The sequence below is a fragment of the Martes martes genome, assembly GCF_963455335.1.
Source record: "Martes martes genome assembly, chromosome: 9".
Taxonomy (NCBI): domain Eukaryota; kingdom Metazoa; phylum Chordata; class Mammalia; order Carnivora; family Mustelidae; genus Martes; species Martes martes.
The window spans coordinates 41,288,130-41,303,481 of NC_137896.1; the positions used below are offsets into that span (position 1 = coordinate 41,288,130).

At 40.7% G+C, this 15,352-nt stretch overlaps 1 protein-coding gene across 2 annotated transcripts in view; it reads left to right on the top strand.

Annotated features, from left to right (window-relative positions):
• Window positions 1–378: 378 nt before the first annotated feature.
• The window catches only part of DSTN (destrin, actin depolymerizing factor), a 39,983-nt gene continuing 25,009 nt past the window's right edge, over window positions 379–15,352 (top strand). Inside the window, exon 1 of one of the 2 annotated variants that reach the window (XM_080814496.1) lies at window positions 379–527. In XM_080814496.1, coding sequence (XP_080670622.1) covers window positions 447–527 — 81 coding nt within the window. In that variant the 5' untranslated portion in view covers window positions 379–446. Of the gene's footprint in view, window positions 528–1,136; window positions 1,259–15,352 lie in introns of those variants that run through there. The other variant, XM_080814497.1, reaches the window with a different exon arrangement.

The window sequence follows — 15,352 nt, forward strand, 5'->3', positions numbered from 1 at the left end:
CGCCTTATCCCAAAGACTTACAGTTGGAGAATTAAAATAATTTTGGTAGAGGCCGTGATGTTCTCGGTAGCCTAAATTAAGTAAAACTTTAAGTAATTATCCCAGTTGTAAATTCTTTCTGTACCCTTTACTGCCCACAAAAAACGCCTTCAGGAAAAACACTGGGATTCCTTTTAGCCCTCTCAAAACTGTGTTTCTGATGTAACCGCCCATTTAAAAAAACCCAACCCCAAATTAAAAGCCCCCAAAACGGACCGGCGGGGCTGGCGCCACCGTCCCAGGAAAACTCTACCGTTTCCCAGCCACACCCCTGTGGACCGCCGGGCCTCCTTCCCCGGGCCGTTCCCAAAGATAAATAAATCACTCCTTGTTTTTTCCAGACCTGAAATTAGCAGTGACTCACAGAGCACTCTGAATGGCCACGGGCGCCTCGGTTAGAAGGAAAAATGTGCAGATTTTTCCCTCACGCGAAGGCCCGACGTGGTCGGCTGGGCCAATCAGGGGAGGATGGCGGGAATCGCACCAAAGTAGGTAAAAAATGCGGGATGTGTTCTCCCGGCCGCGGCCGGAGCCTGGGCTCCCTCCCGTCGGCCCTCCGGTCTCCTGCTCCCGGGAAGCCGCCCACCCTGGTTCCCCACTTCTTCCCCTCCTCTCCCCTCCACCCGCCCCGCCCCCCGCCCCCCGCCGCGTCCTCCCCGCCGCCCCCCCTCGCGTCCTACCCCCAGATTCCTCTCAGGCCCCGCCCCCAGCGCGGCGCACACCTGGGCAGGTGGCTACTTCCATGTTAGGGCTGCCGCAGCGCTGTGGGCGGGGCGCCACGTGACCCCGCCCTCCGGTCGGGAATTAGGGTCCCCAGCCCCGTCTGATCCTTTGCCGGTTCCTCGCCGGCAGGTGCCAGCCCAAGCTTTGTCTCCTCGTCCCTAGTAGATAAGGGAAGACCCACCCTCACATGCCCGAGCTGATGAAAGGAGGGCCCAGTTCCCTCGTCTTCGGAACGTGAGGCAGAACCCTCCGTTTGCTCTCTGGGCGGGGCGCTGCCCGGCCGGCCGGTTGCGTAGCAACGGCAGGCAGCGCGTGACGTGCGCAGTCGCGTTTGGGTCCGAGGCGCGCGCCCGCGCACCCGCCCGCTGGTAGGCTCGCGCCTCGCGTCGCCTGCTCGCTGGGTCTCTCGGTCCCTCTGCTGTGAGAAGGACGCCCTGCAGAGTCGGCGCCGGCAAGCTCCCCCTCCCGCGTCACTGCGACCGCCGCGGCGAAGATGGTGAGTGGGAGGGAGCCCGAGGCGTGGGCTGGCGCGGCCCGGGCGCCGGGGCGCGGTGGGGGTCGGGGCTGAGGGGCGGCATGCGCGACCCTGCCCGGGGGATGGGGGAACGAAGGCCAAGCTGCAGCCCCCGGGCAGGGAAAGGTCTCTGGGCTTCCACCGCTCGCGGACCTGCTGGGACCCCGGCTCCTTGGGCGGCTCCTGGCCGATGCGTCGCTCGCAGCTTCTGCGAGGCCGCGGGCGGGAGCATGGTCCCCGCGGTTCCACCGGCCCAGGCCTGGGGACGACCTGCCGGGGCCGAGCACCGCCACACCCTCGGTGCAGTTGACCGGGAGTCCGCCATCCCGGGGTGGGGGGCGTCGGAATCCCTCGCGGGCCCTGTTGGCGCAGCTTTCCCAAAGCCGGGCGTCGAGGCCGTCAGTGACTCGTGCGAGTTTCGGCCCGTGAGGTCGGTCCATCTCATTAAGGAAAATAAGGCCTTTATTGAACAACCCTAGAGAGCGGAATGATCACCACGAGCCTGACCCTGGTCTGATTAAGAACGGGGTGGCCTCGCAGCCGCTTTGTTTGTCGTATCTGGCAATCAGCTTCCAGCAGCACTCTTGTGCTTGTCAAGCTTGGCAGTGGCTCTTTTAACCCTTCCCTACCCGATCTCTCCATGTATGGTTAGAAATTTTCTTTACCTGTGAACAGTTTGGCTCTGCCAGAACTTAGCGTGCGAGGAGTGGGCATGATGCTGGGATGCTAATAAAAGCGAATGAAAAACTTTTTAAAAGCCCATTGAATTATCCTAGTCATTAAAAGTAAATATGTTTACTATCTTCTAGGTGATGGGCACTTGGCTTAATTTACATAGTTTCCCCTCTAAACTGTCTCTAATTTGCCTTAAAATAGTATTCTTAACTGGACGATCAAGTAGAACGTTTTGTCATTTTCTTTAGCCTGCACTCGCTGTTACCATTTTTGGTCAATGATTTGCAGCAGGCAAAGGCTTACCAGACTTTGCTAGAAATATTACACTGTTTTGCATCTGTCTGCCTGGAAGCAGTTGGTACCAGTTTACTGGCATACAAAATGTTTTCTCTGAATGACAATTTTGGTTTTCTTAAGGTAGTAAAGAAAAGAAAAGAGATTAAACGGTTAGTAGTTTCTTGATGACTAAAGAGATGCGGTAGGAATTTGATAGTGTTCAGTTTTCCGTTTTTCTTTGGTTTAATTCTGTAAGCTACAAGGAGGAGCAGCATCTTAAGACTTCTTTAAATCTCTGTAAGATTATACATGTATATACTACTTTACATTAAAAGACTTAAATCTAAGGGTTTGAGTTCTCATAAAATTAAGACCATCTACTCTGATGAATGCTTTGAAGTGGGCTGGAGCCTGCTTTAGGTTCTTTTGATTTGACATTTTTTTTAATTTTGAGTTTCTATAATACACACTTTATCTTTTATTTGAAAACAGGACCAAGCATTTTAACTTTGGTTAAATCCTTAAATTTTAGTTCAAGCTTAACTTCCATTATTTCTATGCATTCAAATAAAATGAAGGAAGGGTGTGTTTTTTATTTACTGGTTCTTGGGGGAGGAGAACTAAAAATTAGCAAAGATAAGTGGATTCCAGATGTATTTTGACCTGTTGGCCTTAGGGAAGTCAGGAAGACCTTAGAAGCTCTTATTTGAATGCTTGCAAATAGAGTTCAGAATATAGACTGATCACTTGTAAAGATTACTCTTGTATTTAGCCTTGTTGGCACAGACCATCTCCTTTCAGTGTCAGCTGTTAGAGAGTATTATGAAGATTGAAAGTTGTTTTATTATACCAGATTTTAGCACTTTACCTCTCAATTTGAAACTGGGGTTCCAAGTTTCTGAAGTTTTTGTTTGTTTGCTAAGGTTAAATTTTAGGGGTGGCTCTGTTGGTTAAGTATCCAAATCTTGGTTTTGGCTCAAGCGGTGATCTCTGGGCTGTGAGATCCAGCCCCAAGTTGGGCTGGGCGAGAGCTTGGTTAAGATTCTCTCTCTCTCCCCTTCCCTACCTCTCCCTCCCTCTCTCTGCCGCTCACCCCCGCCCCCCAACTTGCATTCTTTCTTTCTCAGAAAAAAAAAAAAAGATTTTTAGCTGCTGATGGGTTGGTTCTGCATTAACAAAATCACTTCCTGGTACTCACCAAGCCTTCTGGAAGCACTTGGGAATAAAAGCAATTTGAAACCAACTCGAAAGATCACCTTTGGGCACTTTAAGATGAGATTTCATGTTTTCAAACTCTCACTTCACAGTGGGGGGGGGAAAAAAAAGCCTGTCCTGCACATCTACCCACTCCAAACAAAACTTTTGATGTGTGTATATATAGAAAGATCACCATTAAGTTCCTAGGGTTATCTGCTCAGTAGTTCTTTTGTTGGGTATGGATCGAGATACTACACATACTTGCCTAGTGCTTCTTGTAACCAATGGTGTATGACATTTACAGTATTCTATATGGCTCTCTGGAAGTAGGAGTGTAGTCTTGCCCCTGAAATAATAAAAGTCTATGAGATAATTCAGCCTTGCCCTAGTCAGAACTCTGCTGTGACAAACACAGCTAATTGGCCCAGAATGAATTACAAATTCTATCACTTGATGATGAGGAAAAACACATTTACTTACAGCAGCCTAATGGAATAGGTTGGGCATGTGTTCATTCATGTGCTTATTTAACGTGAAAAAACAGACTGCAAAGAATTGACTGACTTGTGACCTTTTTTGACTGCACATTGTTTTAATAATTTACAAATTAATTTTGAAACATTTTAAGCAGAAAGGTACACAGAATAACAGGTCCTTTTTTATGAAAAAAGAAAATAACTTTTTGCCATATTTCAGGTTCCTATGTTACCATTACAGCTAAATCTGCATCTTCTTCCTCATCCCATTTTCTTCTTTCCCCAGAGATAACCACTCCTGTGTCAAAGACGTAATGTACTGGCCAATTAAGGAGATGATTTTTTTTTTCAGGCTATTGCAATTGGGAGAACATTAATTAATAAAGAATGTCTCAGAAAAAAGGAAAAGGACCTGGGGCAGTTAAAACCAGGAGTCTTGAGGAACTGTAGGGACAGGTCTTATCACAATAAACAAGGGCAGGATCTTTTTGTTACCAGTTTCCCAAAACTCAAAATGATGGGGGTGGATTTCTTAACCATTACCGCTTCCTAGGAACACAAAGCTCAGGTGATTAACATAGTCAGCTGAAGTTAATATATTTCATTCTCATTGATATTTCCATATTTTTAGCTATGTATGTATGCATCTGTAGTAATATATATTGTTTTGATGTGTTTTTAAATTTCATATAAATGCTGTGCTTTATATATCCTTTTGAAACTTAAAAAAATTAACCTTGGTGAGTTTTTTGGGGGAGGGGGATGAATTTTGGTTTTAGCCGTTGCTGTGGTTCTTTATATTCACTGCTGAGTAGTTTGTATGACTCTGCAATTTTATCTATTTCCCTGTTGATGAACATTTCCCCAGTTTTTCATGCTTTAATCTTTTTTTATCTGCTCAGTTTTGCAATAGATGGTTTCTATGTTTTATGTTATGTTATGTTATGTTATTACATATGTAGCGCTAGTGAATGTGTTTTTGCTGTAGACCTAGAGTGGAAGCCTGGATGGGAGGGTGCGAGTATGTATTTTTTACTCTCCTACAGGTGATTCTAGTTTGCATCCCATCAGCTACATTTATCAGCCTGTTTCTCCATCTCTTTTTACCACTTGGTATTATGAGTCTTGAAACCTTTGCCAATCTGATGGGTGTGAAATGGCATCTTATTCTTTTAATTTGCATTTCTCTGATTAGTAGTAAAGTATCTTTTTATGCTTATTGCAGACATTATGTAAATACTCATCACATCTTCATCTAGGCTTACTTGTGGAGTCCTAAAGTAAATCCATCGTTAAAAGAAAATCTATAAAAACGTGATTGCCAGTGTCAGAAGTGCATAGAGGACTGATATCCTTCTCTGGAACCTCCATTTCTTTGCATACCTCTCAAGCTGCTAAGTAACAGAGGTTAAATACCCTTAATTTTAATTTTAGCCACTTGCCATGGTCAGATCCTGGTGGTGGAAGAATACAGTGATCCAGGATAGAGTTCCATCTTTGCTAGAGGCCATGGAGATTAACATCCTCTGCTTTATTCTTCTTTTTCTTGGGTAATTAATCCAGCCAAATGTTAAAAACAAACGAGCCCTGGAGATATATGGGAAATCTCTGTGCTTTCTGCTCAATTTTGGTGTGAGCTTAAAATGTCCCTAAAAAAGGAAAATCTGTTAAAAAAGCAAAGCAAAACAAATAATTATGACTATTCACCAATAGAATTGGTTTGAATTAAGCTGGTGTTTAACTTACTATCTAGGAAGACTCCAGACATTTTCATTTTTATGTTAATGTAACTTTATTTATTTCAGTAATATCTAAGATCTTTGAGATGAACACAGTATTTGAAATTAGAAAAAAAGTCTTGAAAGTGGAAAAACCAGATTTATTTATTATTTATTTACTTAAGAATTTATTTATTTGACAGACTGAGATCACAAGTAGGCAGAGATGCAGGCAGAGAAAGAGAGAGGGGGAAGCAGGCTCCCTGCTGAGCAGAGAGCCGGATGAGGGGCTCGATCCCAGGACCCTGGAATCATGACCCGAGCGAAGGCAGAGGCTTTAACCCACTGAGCCTCCCAGGCGCCCCGGAAAAACCGGATTTAACACATACTATCTTAAGAGCAAAGCTCTGGTCTCTCAATAATTAGGCCTAATCTCTTTATTGTATTGTTTGCAATTTGCATACCAAAACCACAGATCCTAATAAAGAAAATAGATTGTTATTTAAGTATTTTGAGCTTCCTTCTCTTATAGCATTTTGTCTCTACATTGTCCTTGAAAGACACACACAAAGATTTATACCTAACACTTGAGAAATATCTTAATCACAGGCTTTCGTCTTTCCCTGCCTCTTTACCTTGACTTTGGAAGTGATTTTTCCCTTGGAATTGTGCTGCTGTTCATTTTTCTTGATATTTTATGTTGGGAGAATTATAGCAAAATAAACATCAGATTGGTTCATTTTAGTAATACTTTGCAAACTAGTTACTTAATTCATTTTGGAGTCTTCTGTGTAAGGATCCCCCACAGAGTTGAGTAGTTTTTAATCTGGAGTGATTCTTAAATCTTTAAAAGTTTTCTAGTAGCTGACATTGTAATGCTTATGTGTTGTTTACCCAATTCGGTGATTTGCTTTGTATGTTAAAATTGAAGAATCAGCAACGCCTGAGTGGCTCAGTGGTTAAGCCACTGCCTTAGGCTCCAGTCATGATCCTAGGTACTCGGATGGAGTCCCGAGTTCGGCTCCTTGCTTGTTGGGGAGCCTGCTTCTCTCTCTGCCTCTGCCTGCCACTCTGCCTGCTTGTACGTGTGCACGCGCGCACGCTCTCTCTCTCTCTCTCTCTCTGACAAATAAATAAATAAAATCTTGAAAAAGATAAAATTGAAGAATCAGTTTTTTTGTGTAGAACTTTAAAAAGCAAATAATTTGAGTAAAAATGCGATTAAAATTGAGACGAAGAGCTGAGATTTTGGCCTTTTTTTTTTTTTTTAAGATTTTTTATTTATTTAATTGTCAGAGATCATAAGTAGGCAGAGAGGCAGACAGAGAGAGAGAGGAAGAAGCCGACCTCCCACCGAGCAGAGAGCCGGATTCGGGCCTCGATCCCAGGACCTCGGGACTATGACCCAAGCCAAAGGCAGAGGCTCTGACCCACTGAGCCGCCCACGCGCCCCCTTGGCCTTTTTAAAAAAAAAAATACATGAGAGAGGAGTGTCAAAGAACTCTGGTTCTGTTGCAACAGGGTATACGATGAGCCCTTCAAAGACAAACTTCAGTGCCTGCTAAGGCAGGAACCCTACATTAAAACTAATTTGTCATTGTATTCTTCCGGATTACAACAAAAGACTCTTTACTCTTTTCAACATTTTTGTATCACTTTATAGGTTTTTACTCCTGTTTGCCTTATCACAGAAAAGAAAGATGAATTTCCTACCCCTATTCCTGTATTAGCTTTTTCACAGAAAAAAAAATCATCAACCTGTATTTTAAAATGGTTTCATGTGATACATTTTTTAAAATTTTACTTTATTTTTTCAGCGTTCCAAGATTCATTGTTTATGCACCACACCCAGTGCTCCATGCAGTACATGCCCTCCTTAATACCCCCCACCAGGCCCTCCCAATCCCCCATCCCCCTCCCCTCCAAAACCCTTTGTTTCTCAGAGTCCACAGTTTTTTTTGATGGTGGTGGAATTTTCATGTCATGATAGAGCTAAAACTAAAGCTCAGGCAGATACAGGTAAGACTCCTTCGGTTTGCTAGGAAACCATCTGTTATGTCAATTTTTGAAGCTCTGGAACTCTGAGGAATTCTCATATCACTGAAAACTTGTTTCAGGAATGTTGCAGGTAAGGGCACCTGGGTGACTGGCTCGGTTGGTTGGGCAGCTGCCTGCGGCTCAGGTCATGATCCCATGGTCCTGGGATCGAGCCCCACATCGGGCTCCCTGCTTGGCGGGAAGCCAGCTTCTCCCTCTCCCACTCTCCCTGCTTGTGTTCTCTCTGTCTGAATCTGTCAAATGAATAAATAAAATCTTAAAAAAAGAAGGAGTGTTGTAGGTAATCTTTAGGCCAGTACTGTCGAATAGTAATAAAATGCAAGTTACATGTGTACTTTTAAATCTTCTATCAGACCCACTAAAAAAGTACAAAAACAAGGTGAAATTTATACAGCTCAGTATATCCACATTTAATCAGTATAAAAATTAGACACTTCACATTATTTTCACAATATATATAAATTATTTGAAATCCAGTATGTATTTTACAGTTATAGCACATCTCAATTCAGATGCTCAGTTTTCATTGGAAATATTCGATATGTATTTAGATATACATTTTACAGTTGAAAAAGATTCACATAACCTGAGTTGCTCAAAAGATGCTTACAAATTTTCCAGTAATGGAATTGATAATTTAAAATTTAAGTTAATTAAAATATAATTTAAACGTGCAGTTCCTTAATCACACTGGCCACATTTAATCGACTCACTAAACCACATATGGTTAGTGGCCAGCCTCAGACTTTGTGGATTAGTCTATTTAATTTGTAAAGGGAAGTTAATTTGGGTGCCAGCACTGTGTTAATCCTCTGCATTTCTGCACATACCTAAGAAGGAGTACAGAGATAGCACGTGAATTCCTTTTATAGCACTTATTGAGATATTTTGTAGAACTAGATTGATCTCCTTAAAATAAGGTTTGTGAATCTCAATAGCAAAATGCCTCTCATGGTAGACCCACAACTCATGTTCCCAAAAGATCATGAATGAGTGATTGAGAGGGCATTTGTAATTATGACAGGTTCCCATGGATTTGGATTTCCTTAATTTTTATACTTTCTTTTTACACTTTTTTTTTTTAGTATAATGGAAATTGAGGTTTTTTGTTTTTTTTTTTAATATTTTGTTTATTTATCTGACAGACAGAGGTCACAAATAGGCAGAGAGGCAGGCAGAGAGAGAGAGAGGAGGAAGCAGGCTCCCTGCGGAGCGGAGAACCCGATGTGGGACTCCATCCCAGGACCCTGGGACCATGACCTGAGCTGAAGGCAGCGGCCCAACCCACTGAGCCACTCAGGCGCCCCGGAAGTTGAGTTTTAAGTACTAAACTAATTGAATAGTACCTCCCCTTTGTATACCGCATTATAATTTGATTTGAGTCTTAACAATGAAAATCCTTTGAGATAAGGCAAGTAGTATTAGAGTAGTATCTTTAAAATAATTCTGGCACACAGGAAACCCCTCAATAAATACTAGTTCCCTTTCTTCCCTTAAAAATGAAATTGAATGGGGGTGCCTGGGTGGCTCAGTTGGTAAAGCGTCCTAATCTTGATTTCGGCTTAGGTCATGATGTCAGGGGTCATCAGATCAAGCCTGGAATTGGGCCCCGTGCTGGACTTGGACCCTGCTTTAGATTCTCTCCCTCTTCTCCTCCCCAGCTAAAAAGTGAAACTTAATGGTATTTGATGTTCATTGAGGTATCCTCAACCATAGAAAAGCACTTGGAAGCCTAACAAATGAAAGAACAAGAAGTCATGCCTTAGAGAACTTACAAGTATTCTCTGTCTGACATTGGGTTAAACCTTCTCTCAGTCAATCCTTGTAGCAACCAAATGAGGTAGGTATGTATTGTTGCCATTTCTGTTAAACTGTATTGAGAAGTGGTTAAGAGCATGGGCTCAGAATGGGGCTGCCAAGGGTTTTTGAGTCCTGGCTCTATCTACTAACTACATGGCTTTAGGTAAGTTACTGATTATTCTATGCCTCAATTTCATCATTCCTCCAATGGGTGTACCTACCATCATGACAGTTTGGATGATGCGTGTAAGTAGTTTAAAGATAATGCCTGGTATATCGTAAAGTGCTTATCAATGTTGTATGAAATGACATTAAACAACTTTAGATCCAAATTAAACTGTCTTTTTTCTTTGTATTCTGACACATGCTTCAGCAATTGTAGATAAATTAAAAGGGTGGAAGGATTGTATTAGAACATATTTCCAGTTGTTTTATTATTTCTTTAAACTAATTTTATTTGGATTATATATGATCATCTTTTTATGATCAGCTTTTAAATTTTATTTTTCAGGTGACTTAACTTTTTAAAAATTGAAGTATAGTTGACATGCAGTATTACATTAGTTGCAGGTGTATAATGTAATGATTTGACAATTATATATGTTACGAAATGTTCACTCTAAGTGGCTACCATCTGTCATCATACAAAGTTATTGACTGTATTCCCTATGCTATACTTTACAAACTGCCTTACTTTATAACCGCAAGTTTGTGCCTCTTAATCACCTTCACCTATTGTACCCATCTCTGTCCCCCTCCCGTCTGGCAGCCACCAGTTTGTTTTCTGTATTTATGAATCAGTTTCTGTTTTTGTTTTGTTTTGTTTTGTTTTCTGGTTTTTTTGGATTCCACATATAAGTGAAATCATATGGTATTTGTTTTTTCCTGTCTGACTTAACTTCACTTAGTATAGTACCCTATAGGACCAGCCTTGTCAGGAATGACACGATTTCATTCTTTTGCATGGTGGAGTAATATTTTATTGTGTGTGTGTGTATATATACCACATCTTTTTTATCCATTTATCTGTTAGTGGCTACTTACATTGTTTGCATATCTTGGCTATTGTAGATAATGTTGCACTAGACATAGAGGTGCATGTTTCTTTTGAATTAGTACTTTTGTTTTCTTCTGGTAAATACCCAGAAGTGGAGTTACTGGGTTGTATCTTTACTTTCTTGAGGGACCTCCAAACTGTTTTCCATAGTGGCTACACCAGTTTGCGTTCCCACCAATAATACATAAGGGTTCCTTTTTCACAACATCCTTGCCAACATTTGTTATTCCTTGCTTTTTTGGGGGGGTGGGGGTGGGATGCAGCCATTCTGACTGGTGTGAGGTGGTGATATCTCAGGTGATTTCTTAATGTATCTTGTAAAGTATCTTGTCTTCCGCTCTTAGTATTGTTTCTGAAGAAATTAATGTAGAATCAAATAGTTTTTCGTTGCCTGCCAGGTTTAGAATAGCAACCATTTATTCCATAAATAATTGAGGAAATTATTATATGCCAAGGACTTATCTAGGTCCTAGAGATTTAGTACTAAAAAAGTCCTTTCCTTGTGGAAGTTAATCCTGATGTGCTGAGGGGGGAGAGAGAGGAAAAAAAACAAAGAAAATGGTAAGATCATGTCAGAATTGTTAAGAGGTATGAAGAAAATAATGTAATCAATAGGGAGTACTAGAAGAGTTGGCTCCTTTTAGCCAGATTGTTAGGAAAGGTCTCTTAGGAGGTGACATTTGAGCTAAGACTTGCATGACAGGAAATAGCCACGTGTGGAGCATTTCAGGCAGAAGGGAACTCTGTAAGTAAAAAACCTTGAGAAGAGAATGAGCTTGACATGCCAGGGACAAAAAAAGGTTTGTGTAGCTGGAATTCAGTAAAAGGGGGATAGAAAAGTAGGAAATGGGTCACAGGCAAGAGCTGGAACAGGAAGAACCTATAGGCCAAGGTGAGGAATTTGAATTTTATTTTGATTGTTCTAAGAAGCTAATGGGTGTGTGGTGGTGGGAGGGTATGAAGGTGTTAAGTAGTGGAATGAGATATGATTTATTCCTGTGGAGATGTGCAAGTGGGGACAAGAACTGATTGAGACCATTGCTGTTATTCATCCAGTTGATGGTGGTAGCTTGGATTAGGATTGTTAGTAGTGGGATAATGAGAAGTGATTAGATTGAATATATATTTTGGAGGTAGAGCTGATGGGACTTACTGATAATTTGGGTGTGTGGCATAAGAGAAAGTTATCAAGGATAACTTACTCTTAAGATTTAGACCTGAGCTATTAGGTAGCTGGTGGTGTCATTGTGCTGGGGACTATAAAAGGAGTGAAAATAAAATAGTTTGGCAAAAATTGAGGTTCTTAGAACTTTGAGGAATAACAAATGATCTAGATGTGTTATACATTTTAAAAATACCTTAATTTCTTATCTGATTATAGTAATAATGTATGTAGATTGTAAAACACTAAGAAAAACTTAGTTATAATGGCAGTTTCAACGAAAGTACTAACATTCAGTGCTTTCTTTTCCAGATCATGTTAAATATATGCTCATTCTTTTAGTAAATTATTGTTTGGTGCCTTTTAGGAACCAGGTACTGTGGTAGGCTTTGGAGATTCAACAGTATACAAGACAAAGTCCCTGTCCCTATGAAGTATACATTCTAATGGGGGAGACAGGTAAGAAGTAAACAAATGAATAAGATAATTGCAGATTGTAATAAGTACTGTAATGGAAGTAAGCGAGACAGTGAATATCCAGATTTTTCTCACGTAGTTGAGTTCATCTGTAACCGTTTTATATCCTTTACTTCTCATATCCCAATGTGACAGGGGTGCCAAGCTAATTCAGTGGCAAAATTGTGTATTTAACAAGCGATGCTAGTACAACTGGATATCCACATGTAAAAGAATGGATTTGGGTCTCTGCTTCACACTATATACAGAATTTAATTCGGAATGGCTATATACAGAATTAAATTCGGAATGGCTCCTAGACCTCAGTGTAAGAGCTAAAGCTGTATAACTCCTAAAAGAAAACATAGGCATAAATCTTGGTGAGTTTAGGTTAGGCAGATGTTTTGGAGGAGGACTTTGGACAGGTTTCTTGGCATTTGTAGGCAAGAGCATGAGTGACAAAAGAAAAACATCAGTTGGACTCTTATTAGAATTACAGACTTTTTTGCATCAAAGAACACCATCAAGAAAATAAGAAGACAACCAGTGGAATGGGAGAAAATATTTGCAAATCATACCTGACAAGGAATTTGTATCCAGAATATATCAAGGACTTTCTCAACTCAGTAAAAAGGCAATCCAGTCACAGACAAAGGCTTTGGATAGTCATTTCCATAGGAAGATATACAAATAGTCAATAAGCACATGAAAGCATGTTCAAAATCTTTAGCCATTAGGGAAATAAAAATCAAAATCATAATGAGGTACTACTGTATATCCACTGGGATGGCTATAATAAAAAAGACAGTAGTAATAAATGTTGGCAAGGCTGTGGAAAAGTAGGAATCCGTATGTGTTGCTGGTGGGAAAGTAAAATGGTGTAGCCATTTGTGGAAAATATTTTGGCAGTTCTTAAGAAGTTAAACTTGGGAATTGCCATTGACCCAGCACTTTCACTCCTAGTTACATACCAAGTAAAAGGACATATCTATATAAAAATCTGTACATGAGTATACATAATAGCATCCCCATAGTAGCCCCAAAGTGGAAACAACCCAGATTTCCATCAGTTGATGATTGGATAGAAAAAATACAGAATATCCCTATAATAGAATATTATTTGGCAATAAAAAGAAATGAAGTACTGATTTTTGCTACAGCATGGATGAATCTTGAAAATATGTTGAGTAAAAGAAACCAGTCAAAAAAATGACTACATATTATAGAATTCCATTTATATACAATATCTGGGATAGGTAGATCTCAAGAGACAGGAAGGAAATTAGTGTTATCGGTCTGAGGTGGGTGAAAGTGGAAAAGAGGAGTGACACTCAGTACAGAGTTTCTTTTCGGGGTATTCAGAATGTTCTAAGATTAGATTATGATGGATGTACAACTTTGTGAATATACTAAAATCCACTGAACTTATACTTTTAAGTGGGTAAAATTTTATGGCATAGTAAACACATCTATAAAAACCTCAAAATTTTTAATGGTATCATGCATGTACAGTAATGGTATTAAATACATCCCCCTTTTAAATTTAAATCCATGACTGTAACTAATGCCCTCCCCCCAAAAAAACAAAAGGTCTCACACATTTATTACTGAACCAATCTACTGGGATGGAAGCATAGTAAAAGAGAAAAATCATTTTCCTGATAAAACATGCCGTTGTTGGGCACCTGGGTGGCTCAGTGGGTTAAGCATCTGCCTTTGGCTCCGGTCAGGGTCCCAGGGTCCTGGGATCGAGTCTGCTCATGCTCTCTCTCTCTCCCTCACATTCTGTCTCAAATAAATAAAATCTTAAAAAAAAAAGTCTGCTCTTCAGATAGTAGTGATGTTTACAGAGTGATAGGATATGAGCATGTGCCTTTCATGCTGCATAAATATGTGTGCCTTCTCCTGCGCAGTCTCTTGTAGACCCTGCTTGGTTCTTCTCCGGTGCCTCCTCTTGGAATTGTACCTGACTTTATTGCCAGTTTTTATCTGAATCCACTGGGGAATGGATCGATTCTGCTTTTGTTTCTTGGCCGGGAATAGCGTGATCTTGAAAGTCTTGTGAGAAAACATTGCATGGAACAGTCAACCATACGTACCACTATGGTGAAAAAAAGAGAGAATGTGCTGTCATTTTTGTGCATAAATCTTTGCCTGCATTTGCAGTATTCTTCAAAATGCAGTTCTGGTTATGCAGTCACTGAATCAAAAAGTTTGTGTGTGTGTGTGTGTCTATATTTCTAATTTTAAAAATATGCTCATAGAGGGGCGCCTGGGTGGCTCAGTGGGTTAAAGCTTCTGCCTTCGGCTCAGGTCATGATCCCAGTGGGGCTCTCAGCTCAGTGGGCAGCCTGCTTCCCTTCCTCTCTCTCTGCCTGCCTCTCTGCCTACTTGTGATCCCTCTCTGTCAAATAAATAAAATCTTTAAAAAAAAATATGCTCATAGAAAACTTAGAAAATAAAGGAGACTAGAGAGAAGATAAAAATGACTTAGATTCCCACTGTTAGAGATAAAATTCTTTCCTTTTCCTATACCGTGTTATATAGTGGAGAAATACTGTACTAAAACTTTATTATTTGCTTTCTTTTTTCCCTTCAAGTAATGTTTCCTCCATGTCTTTAGAAACTTTCAATAAGCATGATTTTGATAGCTGCATCAGAAACCATCTTGTGGATGTACTATGCTTCTCTTTGCAGTTTTCCTGTTTTCGTTTATTTAAACTGTCTGGTTTTTTATATTGTGCAGATTATTCCCCCAGAATAAAATCCTTGAAGTGGGCTTACTGGGTTAAAGTGTCAAAGGGTTTGGATTATTTTAAGGCTCTTACTGTAAATGACCACATTGCTTTCTAAAAGGTATGAGTGAGTAAAACAGTTGCCAGTGGTAGAAGACGAATCTGGAAAAGTAGGTTGGTTCAGATGATATAGGGCCTTCTCTGCTCTGTTAATGAATATGGACTTTATCTTGAAGTGCTTTGGAATTGGTGAATATTTTTAATCTTTGGAGTGATAGGAGATGTGAAGAGCAGATGAGAAGGAGTAGATCTGAAATACATATTTAGGGAGGAGTTGATAGGACTAGGAAATGGAGTGTAACCATGGAACAAAAGTAGGTTAACCAACCACATCAACTCTCTTTCCTCTCTTAGGTTCGTTGACATATTAGCTAATTATCCAGAGAGAAGCCGGATTGTTAAACCA